General features: G+C 49.0%; 1 protein-coding gene across 4 annotated transcripts in view; it reads right to left on the reverse strand.

Moving 5' to 3' along the window:
- The window catches only part of LOC134022362 (KH domain-containing RNA-binding protein QKI), a 53,506-nt gene that overhangs the window by 21,479 nt on the left and 15,945 nt on the right, over window positions 1-16,082 (reverse strand). For all 4 annotated transcript variants that reach the window (XR_009930638.1, XM_062463834.1, XM_062463833.1 and 1 more), the window contains exons 3-4: window positions 9,638-9,754; window positions 1,820-1,963 (exon numbers count right to left, since the gene is read on the reverse strand). Coding sequence is in view for 3 of the 4 variants with exons in the window: in XM_062463834.1 (XP_062319818.1) it covers window positions 1,820-1,963; window positions 9,638-9,754 (261 nt within the window). In the remaining variant the exon portion in view is untranslated. The remainder of the gene's footprint in view (window positions 1-1,819; window positions 1,964-9,637; window positions 9,755-16,082) is intronic.

A 16,082-nucleotide genomic window follows, 5' to 3' on the forward strand; every position in this document is an offset into this window, starting at 1 on the left:
GTTGCAGTGGGAGCCCGGGGAGAGTGACATCCCTATTCTAGGTGGCCGGAGGGCAGTTGCCATGGCAGCTCGGGGAGGCGGAGTCATACAGGCTTTCTTCCTCCTGCGGTGGCCCGTCTGAGAGAAGATGGCACATGGTCTCAACCCAGCCAGAATACACAATCAGCCCCAGCTGCAAGAGGTCCACACAAACTCCACTCTGTCACCACACAGAAACCTAATGACCAAAATCACAACGATGCCACAAGACGTTTGCGCCTTCAGAGTATCGGTGCTTTTCAAACCAACTCCTCAGTCTTGGACCTCTTCATTCCTTGAGAATGGACACCATGTCCTTTGATAATGATCACCTGACACACATTTCCCCCGTTTCTGTTCCTAATTAGACAGTGATTGGCTCGTTTCCTTGAAATCAGCCTGTGCTTCACTAACACAGTTGGTAACATCTCCCTCGTAATTACAGCAGAGACTTAAATACCACATCCTACCAGTGTTGGCCCCAACCAGCCCTGTATCAGGCTCCTTGACCTGGCCTGTCTTGTGTTCTTCATTCATTTATGAATAGTAATTTGATCAATGAGACCAGCTACACTGGCTGGTCTTTGTGTTAGAGGCCAGGCCAGGTCTGTGGATGACAGCTTTCACAAAAAACTAGACCGCTACCATGACTGGAGCTGAGTCACATGAGCTCACACACACACACATACACACACACACATGTACATGCAAACTAATATACACACATAGGTACACTCACACACACACAGATACACACAGCAGACAGACAGAGGACATCTTCCTCCAGGAGACATAACAGGTGTGTTTGGGGACGTTGGGTTGGCAGGATGTGGAAACATGCTAAGTATCATCTATTGGCTTGGTGACACTTTTACAGGGTGACACTTGTAGTATGATAAACAGATTCTGTCACAGGTGAATCATTTGGCTGATCCCTGTAGCCTCTGTGTTTCACTTCTCCATCTTCACTATTTACTTTCTATCTCTCGTGACTGAAGACATGTACATGAATACACACATGAAGATCTTCGTGAACTTCCACCTGAGACTGTATGACAATTGTTTGCGTCATCGGAGCCCACAAGACTACTCAAGTCAGTGAGTTGCCATACTTTGATAATGGGCCAAAATAACTCCCTCCTTGAGCTCTGTTGAGGATGAGGAAACCCGTCAACAACAGCAGACTGAGATTACGCCATCCTGTAGGCTTCTGAAGACACTTCCCTTTTCCAGTGTTTTCACTTCCTTTTCACCAAGTCGCATCAAGCAAATGAAAGGTGGAAAGTTTGGATCAGCATAAATACAAACTCTCACGTGGCTAAAACAGACAGCGCAAGGCCCTGCTGGTGTCCCTGCCGAAGGAAATAATCTGATGACAGATTGTGGATCACAGCTGTCTGTCTCAGGAAGATTGTGTCTCGTGATTCACAACTGACTACTCTAGAATAGCAATCAGTGGCAATTGGTTTTAAAGGGCAATAGCTTTGGTGTTGACAAGCAGGATAAAGTAATTTTTATGAGGTTCCTGTTAACATGGGGTGTGAGAGAAAGAATCGAGACAGATCAACTCAATAAAACAAATAAAAAACCTAACCTGTACTGACAGACAGACATCCATGATATAAAACACCCTGGATTTCTACATCATATCACTGGGATCAGCAGGGAACTGTTTTCCAACACTGCCTATGACATCATGCCAATCATTTCACCATCTCAACCATGTAGGGGGCCTAACAGGAAGTCTGCATCATGGGACACCAGTGACAGGAAGTGACCCGGAGAGGGGGGGTCGACTCACCGCAGGCACAAGTAGTTTGTTGACCTCCTCCACGGCCCGCTTCAGCTTGATCTCGGCCCGGTTCTGTGCGTCCTCCACCGTGATGAGAACGTGCAGGTCCTCGTTGAGGTGTTCCCAGTTGGGCTTGCCTCGGTTCTGCTCCTCCTGAGGGATAGAGAACGTTTGGTACGACACAGGTTACAGAGCGGCTAGTAAGTATGTGCTGTTAGTCAGTGTGTATCCAGCATGTATTTCTATATTGTACAGTGTTTTGTAATAGATCAATGGTAGATATGCCACTGACTGCGGTTTAACCTTGCTACCCCTGAATACAATGTATAGGAACAATTTCCCTCAACATTTGTTTTTTTTTTCTTCAAAAATTCCAACTAAGCCACGCATGCATCAAAGGTTTGGTTTCTGCTGGCATGGGAACGGGTGAGAATGGTACCCCCGGGAGACAATACCCCCCCCCCCCCCCCCCCACACACACACACACACCCCCAACACACATACTAAGCCCCTGCTGGATGAACCTGTTGAACTCACATTCCTTAGTGACCTCAGAGACACCGAGGGGAGAGGGAATGGAACTGGCTCTCTTCCTTTATTCGATAAAGCTTAGCTGTTCAAAATTAGTCCAGAATAGCCCTGGTTACTTAGTGGGAAGCTAGTGTCTGTCTGGGTCAAACAATGGAGGTCAATAGGAGACAGGAAGGAGGTTAAACAATGTCACTGGCCTTTCCATGTCTTTACTCCAAACAAAACAATACCTTCCCACTTGAGTTTCTAAAGTCATGGACATACATAAACATTCCATATTATAATCTCCATGGTGCCAACTTAATGTTACTGTCTCAACCAAGGAGCATCATTCATGATTGTTCTCTCCAGCTTGGCTAGCGCACTACAGTACAGGACAACTCAGCTCACCTCAGCACAGTTCAGCTTCCTAATGTGAAACCTTTTAAATGGGGAGATTACTACGACACTAAAAGTTCAAACATGACTCCAAACAAGACTAAAACAACACCAGCGAGTCGTGCATGTTCTCCCCTGCTTCCTTGTGAACATTGAAAAGAACTAACAAAAGCCCGCCCTTTACAAAGACGGCAAACAAACAAACAAACAACAGATAAAACAAACAGAAAGCAAGAGTATGGGAGTAGGCTGGGTTTTGATCTGCCTAAACCCATGACACCGTGAAGGAAGACGGGACGCCCAGCACATGACATCAAAGGTGAGGCTCCTTCACAAAGGGGAGCGTACCTAACCTACCTCACTTGAGCACAAAGAGAGAAAGAGAGAGAGGGAGAGAGTGTGGGGGGGAGTGAGAGAGAGGGAGAGTGGTAGAGAGGGAGAGAGAGGGAGAGTGGGAGAGAGAGGGAGAGAGTGTGGGGGGGGGGAGTGAGAGAGAGGGCGAGTGGTAGAGAGGGAGAGAGAGCGGGAGAGAGAGGGAGAGAGAGCGGGAGAGACAGAGAGAGAGGTAGAGAAAAAACAGCACCACCCCAACATCACATACACACACACACACATAGTACTTTGGGGAGAGATGAGGGAAGGGGGGGGGAACTAGGGTTCAAAGTTAGGGTGCAAAAATACTTTTATTTTTATTTTAGGAAAGGCTGGGTCACATGGGAAAGGGCATCGCTATGAGTACGACATCTTTCCTTTGATCTCCTACCTTTTAAACCGGAGAAAAACGCTTGTGATGAGAATAAGAAAAAAAGATAAAACAAACGAGTCTAATTAGTTTTGTCACAAGAATAAATTGAGGCCATGTACCATATTTAACCACCCCCGTCTCGCTCCCCTTCCTAGTCTTCTGTCTGTCACACACACACTGTGGACTCTTCTCATGGTGCAATGGTCTCGTGGTGCAATGGTCTCGAATGAAAGAAAAACGACATCCGAATCATACCACAATCAAATATGCAAAGACAAAGCCATTTTCCTCTTAAAGCTGCAAATGGGAAGGCCAGCAATCTGTGATTGTGCTTCTCCATCTGAAATTGATTTTCATCAAGTGTGTATCGTGCCCCTTGGGGGGCAAAGGAAAGATCAGTCAAGGGCTAAAAAAGGGTTGTCGCCACAAACATGACGTCTCCCCTCGCCATTCGAAGACTAGAATTGGACAATCGCTGTGGTGTGTTCTCCAATGGTCATTTGTGATCCCAATGAAGGACTCAGAGTGCTGTCGCAGGATAAACACATTATCACCTCAGCAAGCAGAGGTATAAATCACACATAAGTGCGATCATTCACATATCCATCTCAACAGAGAAATGACACGGCGCAAAAGCAAAACATTGTGATTACTTCATGCTCTTGTGCTCTCTCTCTCTCTCTCGCCCCCTCCACTCTCCCCTGGCTTGTATTACTTTCTCATGACAAGCACTAAAAATTGATCCCCAGCGTCCAGCTGTCACACACCAGCCAGCCCACCCACTGACACGCCATCAATAACAGCAAGAAAAAGTCAGCACCGGAGGGCCTTCATAGGAGGACGATGGAGTGTGTGCGTGCAGTTGTGTGTGTGTGTGCCTATACGCGTGTGTCATACGCCCTGTGTCTGGACAACAGTGTACGTTTTTCTCCGGTCCTGCCTCCTCGTCCTCCTTCCCTTCCTCTTACTTTTCCTGCGCCATCTCTTCATCAGGGTGGGGGACAAGGGGGGTGGGGGGGGGGGGGTGGGGGGGGGTTGGAATGGTGGTAGTCAAGGTGATGTCCACCCCAGCTGGGTGTCCCTTCCACGGAGCCTCTCTAAATTCGTCTTGCCCTCCCCTCTCTCTCTTTCTCTCTCCCCGTCTTTCACCCTGCTCCCTTTCTTCAGTTCTGTCACTCCGTTCCCCCACCTCAATCTCTCTCTCTCTTTCTGTCTCTCTCTCTAGCTCTCTCTCTCTCTCTCTCTCTCTCTCTCTCTCTCTCTGTCTCTTCTTCTCTTTCTCTGGTCACAGACCGCAGACTTTGGGCACTTAACCATTACCATAAATCCCTAAGTCTACTCTTTTGTAATCCCTAGCCAGGCAATAAGGCCCAGTGTGGAGGCCAGCCACCAGACCCCACAAAGACACAGTGAGGGACAGCACAGGAAGCCAGGCCAACATGACAGCGAGGAGGAAGACTAATTGGGTAGACTGGGGAGAGTGGGGCGGATGAAGTGTGGGCGGGGGGGAGTGGGGGGGGGGATACTATGGGACCTTAGCAAGGTTCCAAGAAAAGAAAAATCTGTAAAAAATCAGTGTAAATGTAAATGTCCGTGTGTGTGAGTGTGTGTGTGTGTGAGAGAGAGAAAGACAGTCAGAGAAAGAGAGGAAGCATATGTGTTCATTCTTACGTGGCTGTGTTCATGCCCCCGTCCAAACCCCCGTGTATGTGTGTGAACCAAAAAGAAAAACATTCCTTATCGCTTGGCAGCAGTCCTAATAACCACCTTCCCCCAGTGAGCCAGGGCTGTAATGAGATGTAAAGGAGGTCTTGGGTCGTACCACCTGTAGACTCAGGGAGGCGGAGGCGGGTGGATATCTTACCCAGAAAGGTTAATCAAGGTGAACACCTCCATTCACCTTCAAAGCTGGCAGATATTGGGGTGACTGACGGCAGTTGTAATAGCCAGAGAGAGGGGGGTTGTGAGGCAGGGGGGAAGGGGGGGGGAAGGCCATCAAAACTGAGCGTGCTCATCATGTCAGTGTCAAAGATCAGTCTTTATGTTTGAGTGAGAAAGAGGCCAAGTGAATACATGTGTGTCCACGTTTTGGTTCATGGAACTCAAGCTGGTTTGGGGAGGGGGGGGGGGGGGGGGGTTGGGATCTAAGTTTTTGAAACCAATTCTAGAGTTAAGCTTGAAATAAATAAAAAATTGGCTATAAAATATTTATTATTGTTCAGAATAGTTACAGTAGTATGGGGCTTCTTGTCTGTGTCTCTGTGGTACTCTGAGGTAGCTAGCTATCTGGGTCAACCTGCTACTGCTAACGTCCTGATTGAATGTAATCTCACCATCCTCGACACATGATACAGTACTGGCACTGGTGTGAATGAGGGTTGGAGACCACCCTGTTCCCCGACACACACACACACAAAACACACACCATTATTGTATACACATCCCCCCAACCACCCACACGCACACACGCACACACACACACACACACACACACACACACACACACACACACACACACACACACAGGGTAGTGATTTTAGGTCAGGGGAACATAGCTTGCAGAATAAGACTGGTGCTGTTCTCTGAAATCCAGACGACTTCTTGATTGTGTAAAAGCTTTGTGACATCAAAGCTCCTTGTTCCAGGATTTGAAGTGGGGAACAAAAACTAGAGTTAGGCTAGCTCTCCGCTACAGAACTCTCGGTTGCAACATTCCAGCGCCGGACTCCATCCACAACGAGGATTACAACCCCTTCCCCCACACCTCAACACCCCCCACATACATCCCACACAATGTGACAAAATGTGCGCAAACAGACACTTTTTTGGGGGGGGGACAGTCACAGTGAATGCTGTTACATAAGCACCGTATGTTAGTCGTTCTGTACACAACAACGCAGTAGTAGCTGGGCTTCTGCTGTTACTAAGCTGAAGCAAGCTCCAAGTGTGTCCCAAGGGTTGAGGCTGAACTGCTGAGATATTGCTGTTGACTAATGTGGGGATAGTAATTAGGAGGGCTTTTAGCATTCAGCTACTCGAGGTAACTCCACAGGTAATTCAAAGCACTGCACAATAAGGTATCTGTGAGTTTGAAGCTGCCACTGTTGATGTCGCATAATGTTACCGATGTTCATTTCCAGACCCATGGCACCACCTCTGCAAGACAATAACCCAAGAAGTATGCAGTGCGTTTCTTCCTCATAACAACAGAAGTACGTCAGACTCTTGCAATAAAAGGCATAAATAATCCCCTCTCCTCCCTCCACACACATCCGCAAACACGACCCTCCAGCTCCCCATCTCAGTCTCTAGGTGGTATGGTAGCTCTCAGTTCTGAAATAGAGGGCCCAGCCTGGCCTGTCTGAGGAGCGATGTGTGATGGGGCTTAAACAGTCCTAATGACAGTCCTAGCCAGCAGGCCTGTGTGAGAGCAGAGCCCAACACAGCCTTCGCTTGCAGCTACCGTCAGGACAACGGTGATGTCAACCACAGGAAGGCTGAGACTATGAGCCTCCCTGGCTCTCTCTCTCTCTCTCTCTCTCTCTCTCTCTCTCTCTCTCTCTCTCTCTCTCTCTCTCTCTCCCCTGGGCTCTCGACATGGAGGCCACAGAGGGAGGGATAGTGTGTGGGTTCTGTTTACGGTAGAAGCCCGTGGTGGACGCCACTGTTGCGCCAGCGTTGGACTATGCTGTCGGCCCCCAGGGTCGGCCCCTACCGAGCACCTGACTGTCGGCACCAGCACCCCCCGGCTGAGTCATCCAGTGGCTTGGTTTTCAGAACAACACAAAAGGTAGAATGCCAAATAAATACTGACATTTTTGGAGCGACAAGCCTGTCTTGCAGTTTGAATGTTTCTCATTCAGCTGTTGGGCGCATGTCTTTGTTGGTCGTATGACAACAGTCTCTCAACGCACAAAAATGGAATACGAACCATCTTTGGTTCGGTGATACAATGTGGGAACGAAAATAGTTGGGAAGAAAAGCTAGCTCTCCCTGTGGTTCCAGTGTTGACCCGCTCAGCTGTAACCTGCCGACCTGCCGACCTGCGTTCAGGAGTCACTGAGGCTTATTCTGCCATTCCTCTCAGTGTTTCATAAGCTTATAGCAACAAACCGGGCCTGTGTACTACAGCATTTCCTGACAAAGACACACAAGAATGTCTCGCACGAAACCAACCGTCGAAGTTGCTTTCTCGTTTGCTCTCTTTGCCCTCGAGGTGGGATGTAACTCAAAACGTGGCACTCCCACGTTTCAGACCACAGACACAGTGCCTGCTTCTGCACCTGCCTTCTGTCTCTTCAGTAGCTCGACTTATCTAGAATGTCTGTTGGTCCGGGTGGGTGATTATCAGTCCTGGTGCGAGTGTGGGAGAGCTGCTACTTCTTCCTGGTTATCTCTGCTGGCTGTTGGTCCCGGGCCTTGTGTTTCCTTCTGCATTCCAGCGCACACTATCTGTGTCAGCCCCTATTTGTTTCACCTAAAGAGTGTGCATGTTGCATGAGATGTTAGGCAGAGGGCCAGGACATACAGCGTGTCCTGGCCCCCCGGAGGAAGAAGTTGAGGAGGAGTGGGGGCCGTGGAGGTCATCTAATGTACTGCCTGCTGGTAGCAGGGGGGCACAAGCAGCTCTGACGATTCAGTCACAAAGAGGGCGCGATACGAGTAGAGGGAGAAGGTGGGAGAGAGGCGGATAACAGAGGCAGAGAGGGAATGTCAGACAGAGATAGAAAGAGAGTCAGACAAAAGAATGAGAGAAAGAGAAAGGTAAAAAAAAAAACAGAAAAGAGAAATAGGGAATGATATACAGTACAGGAAAAACTAAAGAGCGAGAGAGGGGGCGAGAGGACAGATAACAAAGGGATGGGGCAGGGGAGCGACGGCCATGGGCAGCAATAGACGGGAGAAACAGACAGATAAGGAGAGGAGTTGGGGGGGGAAGCACATTGACTGTGCTTTATTACGTGAGAAAGACCAGGAGTTCGGCTCAAACCCATAAATTTCCTCCCTAACGACCTATAGCTGAGAGCCGCGGCTGGCCCGCTCCTGAGGTGAGAGACGTGATCCAGATAGCACAGCTGCTTCCAGCGGGGCGCGGGGCCGGAGCAGATGTGGAGGAGGACCCGGAGACCACAACACTGATATCAGAGACACTTGTTTTATTTTCTCGGAGTGGCAACCCCGCCGAGACGCTGGGGAAGATCTTGGATAACCATCTCCACCAACACCACTTGTCCAAACACGGGCCGGTTTCTGCTTGTGCAGTGGAAACACAAACGAATCCTTTCTCTGCGCGAGGGGAATGGGGAAATAAATAAGCAGAGAGTGCGTGCGTGCGTTTGTGTATGAGTGCGTTTCGAAACTCTTGCAAGTGCCTTGGCGTGGGTGATAGGGTGTACACATGTGTGTGTGTGTGTGTCTGTGTATGGATGAACCCTTTGGTTCTAGACCCCTGCTCCTCTCCAGGGCCTGCACTCCTCATGTCCTCCTCTCCAGCCAGGCTCAGGGCAGGAGAGCACATATCCCAGCAGGGTCACATGTCCCAGTCTGGAGGCCAGGGGCTAGAGGTTAGAGGCTGAGGACAGGGGGGCAAGGGGGCTTGGGGTCATGTATCCCAGTCTGGGGTGGGGTTGGGGGGGGGGTCTTGAGGCAGTCGAGAGCCTCTAGTGGCTGGGTGGTTTGAGGCCTGGGCGTAGGAGATAGAGGGCAGGGGGTGAAGGGGTTGGGGTTGGGGTTAGAGGCTAGAGGCTGCCGTCTGGGCCCCATAGATCTGAGGCCAAAGACAATGTTTGAACACCTGCCTCTCTCTGGGCCCCGCTGGTTCCAGGGGGACCGATTGTTGTTTCCCAACAGGGGGTTATATCTGAGTCTTCAGAGGGGCCTACCTTTAGACACTCCCTCCTATTACACATACGGGGGTGGTGGTGGTAAGGGGGGGTGGGGTTGGGAGGGGGGGGGGGGCTGGGGGGGGTGTAGTTCTGTCCACAGCTACTCAGTAAACCACAGGGCTTAAGCAATGAGCAACAACCGCCTCTCAATAGGATCTGAGAAAGGGCGATGAGATAACGGCCGCTCAATGGCTAGCATGATCGATGGCGACAAAAAAGCAAAGTGTAGATTGTAATCCGTGTGCGCGTGTGTCTGTGTGTGTCTGCGTGTGTGTGTGTGCATCCTACCTTCTTCTTGTCCCTCATGGAGCCTTTCCCGCGGACCATGATTTTACATCCCGTCTCTGCCTCCAGCTGCTTGGCCGTGAGCCCCCGCGGGCCCAGGATACGGCCCACGAAGTTGAACTGCCGGAGAAAGACACGCGTCAAACATGGAACCACAGAAAAGACTCCACCGTATAGCACACAAAACCATCACGTAATCAAGCTTAGTTACTGGCTTAGATATTCTGCTACACAGATGTCGACCAAGTATAGGCCGGGGGGGAAATAATGAATGATGATTGAGGGAGAGAAAGAGAAAGAAAGAAAGTAAGGGAGGAGAGAGAAAGAGAAAGGATAAATGAGAGTGCGTCCCTCTGGAGAACCCTTTGTTTGACCCAGGCACCTCTGCCTTATCTCCTGCCCCTATCTCCCAGAATGCCACTCTGACAATGGTGCTCGATAGCGACTGAAATGGTGCCGATATCCGGCCGGGCCTGGCGAACAGCCCTGGGCCGGTGGTGACAAGATAAGACACGCTGATCGTTGGTCCTTCGATCAGGAGACACAGCTCCTTTCCTCACTGGCCCACAGCATCTGTCAATCACAAGGGCTTGCTATCGATTGGCTGGCAAAGAGAGTGACAGACCAACAGGCTGACAGACATGATAGACAAGGGGAGATGTTGGGACACAAGCCAGGACTGACTGATCTCTGGTTTCTTCCAATAGTCTAAAAAGATTTGTTACTTTGCCAGAAAAACACATTTGGATGGTGTGCAGCACAAACAGTTGACAGGATATACCAAGATCAACTGCCTTACTACAATATGTACAGAGCCTGACTTGGTGTATGTACACATTCAATCACTAACAGCAGCAATATACAGTACCCCCTAATTTGACCCACTGACTAACTGACAAACTCTTTACAAAGATAATTTACTCTGTGGGAAACATATTGACTACTTCCTCTGAGAGCAAAGGACTGCTGTACAACACAAATAGTTGAGTGGAGTGTATCGAGAATCCATTCAAATGATGTTTGTAGCTTGAAGATGTATTTTCTTCCTGTCTGGCCACACCGCTCCCGTGTCCGAAGTTGTGGACTGGCCGAGCAACAATCAATGTTTATCTTGTGCCCGGCCCCATAATTTGAATCACGTCTTTTCATTTTGCTCTCGTTCCTCCCCTCTCCTTCTTCCTTTTTCAGACAGGGAAGAGTTCTGCTCAAAGTCCATGAGTTTGAAGGAAAACAATTCGGAGGGTACACAGAAACTTCTGGAAGCCTTACCAGCATGAAAACCCCTGGGGTGGGTGATAAGAGCCCTTTCTACCCTGCTTCCTTATATAACCTGGCTGTGAGAACTCTCACCTACGACCACATACATGAAAACATCTTCAACACAGCTACACCTACACTGAGGACGCACTGTGCAATTGTACTCTTAATGGCCACCGTTTACAATCACTCTTAAAACCTGACTCCCTACAGATGTCCAATGATGAGGCAATCATGCAGCCTACTAGTGCTGGACCTTCTAGGCCCAAGAGAGGCTCAATGAGCCCACTAGATATGCAATCACAGAAACCCCAGGAAGTCCACATGGTGAGTGTGTGGATGGGTGGGTTTTGACTGTCTGAGTTTACCGTGCAATCATATTTTCATATCTGGTTCAGCATAGTGGTTCAAACAGGACGATCAAACCCCCTTCCCTGTGAGCACAGCTCTGTCCGTTCTAAACTGTTTCTAACAGAGTGTAATGATAATGATCATGAGGATGATAGTGATAATGACTACCACACAAACAGATTACGTTTGCTCATGCTCTTGATTGGTTTTATCGAACCTCTTCCAGAGTCCTCCATATTTGTTGTGTTCAAAAGCATTCTTGCAACATGGCAAGAAAAAGCTAAGAAAAGATAATTCACTTGGTCAGAACGTGTAAAGACCGCATGCATATCTGCTCGGAGAGGAGAGCACAGTGTGTGTCCGCGGTGTGTGTCTTGACAGGAGAGGAAGGTAAAAGGGGAATAGAAGCCTATCCCCGCCCCCCTTGCCAGGGTACATCTGAGTGAGAGGCTGGCAATGTGAGATGAGGAATTAGACTGGAGGTTATTGGGTGTGACAGGTGAGTGGGATTGAGACAGGAATACACACATTGTGCGTCGCACGGGCCCGTTCCGCCCCCCGCTCCCCCTGTCCCTGTTGAAGTGTTTAACCTTATCTGTCAGGGCTCTGAGGGATCCAGGCAGCTGCAGCAAACGAAGGGTCACGATGTGCATTCTCTCCCTTTTAGTAAAGTACCGTGGCAGAGGGTGCACCGCCGGGGTGCACAAACACATGCATGCACATACGCACACATTCGCACACATGCTCCCTATACACACACCTGTACAAACACACTCAATTTCCAGGACTGACTTGAATCCTTTTGAACTAAAACATATTTTCTGGAGAATCATTACATTACAGCAGCCCAGCTGAAGCCAATCTACAGAGTATTGATCTGAGGATCCCCTTACTGTAAGTGGACCAGGAGGGGAGGAGAGACTGAGGCAGAGAGGCAGAGGCGAAGATGGAGGCAGAGGGTGACTGAAGCTGATGTTAAGACAGAAGTAGAGAAAGACTGAGGCAGAGACAAGCTACAGTATAACAGCTTGAGAAAGAAACACAACGAGAGAGAGAGAGAGAGAGAGAGAGAGAGAGAGAGAGAGAGAGAGAGAGAGAGAGAGAGAGAGAGAGAGAGAGAGAGAGAGAGAGAGAGAGAGAGAGAGAGAGAGAGAGAGAGAGAGAGAGAGAGAGAGAGAGAAAATCCGTTGAATCTAATGGAACGCCTAATATCTGCTTTTAGAGGGGTCTATTTACCCAATCTGGACAGGCTAGATTAAGTGTGTTTTCCATCTGCTACAGTGAAAAGGAGAGGCGAGTGTAATTACGGCCGTTTACGTAAGGCTAGGAGCACAGCACAGCCCCAGACACTCACACTGATCTTATTATCTCATGAAGATAAACGAGCTGGTGGCTGAAAAAGGCAAATTAATTATTTCATGGCTTCTAATAGCACTCCGCTCTAATTCCTCCTGCTGGATGTCTTTTGTTTTCATTATTATGGAGGACAAGAGGCTGGGAGAGATAGCTGCTTTAAGAGAGGAATGTGTGTGTGTATGTGTGCGTGTAGTTAAGTGTGTGTACTTGTGTGTGTGCATGCTACTTTAAATATTAAAAGACCCAAGTGTTTAACAATTGACCTTTGGATTAAACTTGAGGACATACTGCACCTTTCAAACACATGTGAACAGAAAACCTAAGGGACCAAGCCAAGATCAATGATGGTGTTTTTCACAGACGATACAATGTCACATGTATTTAGAATCAACCCATTATTTATCCTATTTTCTACTTCAAACTTTTGAGATGAATCGTTGTCCCCACATCCTTTGTTTGGGCATGGTGAAAGTTCTCATCCCAATTAAACAACTACGGGATGATGATGATGAGGATGGTGATGTGCATTTTTCGTCCTAATGAACCTTAATTAACCTTCATTAGCTAGGCGGTGATCCTGAACGCTTGTGTTGCTGCCACAGACCTCTCCCCAGGGGCTGACGCCAGTTAATAGGAAGACAAGATCGAGGGGGAGAATTCTTACTCTGTAGTTCACCTAATCACACACTCCTCTCTTCTCCTCCTTGTCTCTCCTCTCCTCTTCTCTACTCTCCTAACACACACACACACACACCTGAGCTGACACTCCTCTTCGTCTCTTCTCTGTCACACACACACACACACACACGCACACACAAACCTCAGAGAAGCTGTATGCAAGAAAGCCACAAGCTCTTCCTACAGCCGTTCACCACGACATGTTTAGTAGTAGTAGAATTACAAATGTAACCCTCTCGGAGTCTCTCAATGGAAACAATGGCTTCTGGAATGCTGGATAATTACATTGACTAATGCTGTCTGTCCCCTGGCTTCAGATACCCACAGAGGTACACACAGATTTAATGAGCATTTACTTGCAGTCACAGATATATGCGCGCACACACACAAAAACAACCGCACACACGCACAGTCAAAATAAAGACACGCACTCCCATGCACACACACACACACAAATACACACGCACACTCACATTCACACACTTAATAAAGCTACTTCCATTTCATCCTTCTTTCCTCTTTTATTCAACACCAATCCCTCCCTCCTTCACCCACTTCCTCACCCACCCACCCACTCCCTCCCTCTCACTCTCTACCTCGCTCCCTCTCTACCCCTCCCCCCCCCCCCCCACACACACACACTCTGCTCCCTCAGTGTCTGTGAAGGATGACCAAGGCCAAATGAGAGGACTGAGGGAGAATCAATCCAGGCCTCACATGCTTCTAATGATTAATAATCACTGCCGGTCTCTCATCTCCTCCCTGGACGAGCATGACCCAGAAAAGGACAGTCGGGGCAGCCAGTCAGCCAGTCAGGCAGCAAGGCAGGTAGCGAAGCAGGTAGGGCTTGGTGATAGATGACAACAACTCCCCCCCCCCCCCCTTCACCTCCACACGGCAACATCCAGCACAATTAAAAGCTCTGTCACCGCAAAGCATCAACTGTATTTATAGTCCATTAGAGCGCCAGACATTAACCACTGTCTACCTCTCCTCTGTGTTCCTCTCACATGGCCCTTAGCTACTGAAACTTTCAAAAAACCACTTAGGTACAGGGAACACACTCGGATGCCACCCCCAAATAAGTGACAATCAAAACTGTGTTCGGAAATGCTCCTCTGGATCCTGGTTCTTTCATTGCCTTAATAACATTGTTGAGCTAATTGGAGCGGGAATGTGGGGCTGCCAGGGTTGGGAGAGCCTGAAGGGCCAAATCAATTTTCGTGTCGCTGCACTGCCGTCCCAGAGAGGAAGGGTGACATATCAGAGAGCGTCTGCTCCCTTTATCTGGACGGCCAGGCCGTTCCTCCTGTGCCCCGAGTCCCCGACCTCATCCTACACGCTCATTCATCACCATGCACTCGCATCCACACACACACACACATGTCTATGTCTTCCACCACCTCTGTCCAAGAGTCTCCCACCTTCTTGCGTTAGTAACATCCATTGTTCATACTCCACTGTCATGCACGCCACCCCAACGCCCCCGCCCCGAAGCCCTTCCTACTCTTCCTGTGGTACCCCCCCACACCTATCCATTGTGGTTCTTCCTATTCTATATTCAGCTGCCGCACGCGTACAAATCTAGGGACAAACACAGCAGCCACACACACGGGGGTTCAGAAGAGCCAGCAGCATGGTGTCAAATCTGACTGTACTGGGTATTGGGGGTTTGGTGTGTGTGTGTGTGTCGTGGTGTGTGTGTGTGTGTGTGTGTGGGGGGGGGTGTGGGGGGGTGTTACAGTTTTACAATTTACACCTGCCTCCCCGGGAAAGAGGACAGAGGTGACGAGGTGGCGTCTCACCCTCAGTTAGGTGGGACATCATGTGGCATGCCCAAGAATTCAGACATCATATTGGACGTTGTGCAATAACACCTGAGATAATGATTCTAGATATAAATACACACGTGCGTGCACACACACACACACACACACACTCTCACACACCCTGGCAGTAAGGGCTGCTCTATCAGCTGGAGGCTATTCCAAGCTCTCTCATTTCATCCCTCCCTCCTTCTAATGAAGCCATCCTTAGTAATAATGATCTCCTCTCTGTCCTTCAGAGCAACAAGGACAGCCAGCTTCCAAACTTAGGTACCATCCTGCCCTTGACTGGAAATGACACACACACTGCCCTTTACCACACACACACACACTCATTATTTTTTATAAATGTGGACGACAGCAGCCTTCAGTCACTTGAGCCAATGTCTTCCAGGGCCTATTGATCAGCCAGAGGTTCTTACGCTCCATGAAATAACTTCCACTGGGAAACCTGCCCCCAATCCATCACCATCCTGGGAAGTGCTCACAATACACCACAACACATTCATGACTCGGTCGTCGAGGAATACGGTCGCCGGGTAGAAAATCCAATACTGTGAGATAATGGCAGTGGTGAGGCGGTGGCGAGGAAGTGGTCGGTCGCGGAGCTGAGTGTGTGTTCACAGGCTCGACGACCAGTGTTTCCTCCCGGGGGAAATATAGTGGCATAAACACTGTTGTGAAAAACCTTCAAACTTCAGCAGAAAGGCAGCGAGTGCCTAATCCCTCCAATGGAACAGCTCCATTAATGCTGGCCACGCAATAAAACCGCCGCATGCTCAACAAGTTAATTGGGATCAATCAGCTCGGAGCTCCGCTGCTTCCCCCTGGGCCAGGAGGCTTAGCCGAGCAGATTCTAAGGGCGGATTGCTTAAAAGATTTGTTAACTATCTGTAAGTTATGTTTCTGGAAGTTTGAAATACCACACACACAAGCACGCACTGTGCAATTTCATTGTGTAATAGTGTGTAATCTTTTCC

The sequence above is a fragment of the Osmerus eperlanus genome, chromosome 6 (genome assembly GCF_963692335.1).
Source record: "Osmerus eperlanus chromosome 6, fOsmEpe2.1, whole genome shotgun sequence".
NCBI lineage: Eukaryota > Metazoa > Chordata > Actinopteri > Osmeriformes > Osmeridae > Osmerus > Osmerus eperlanus.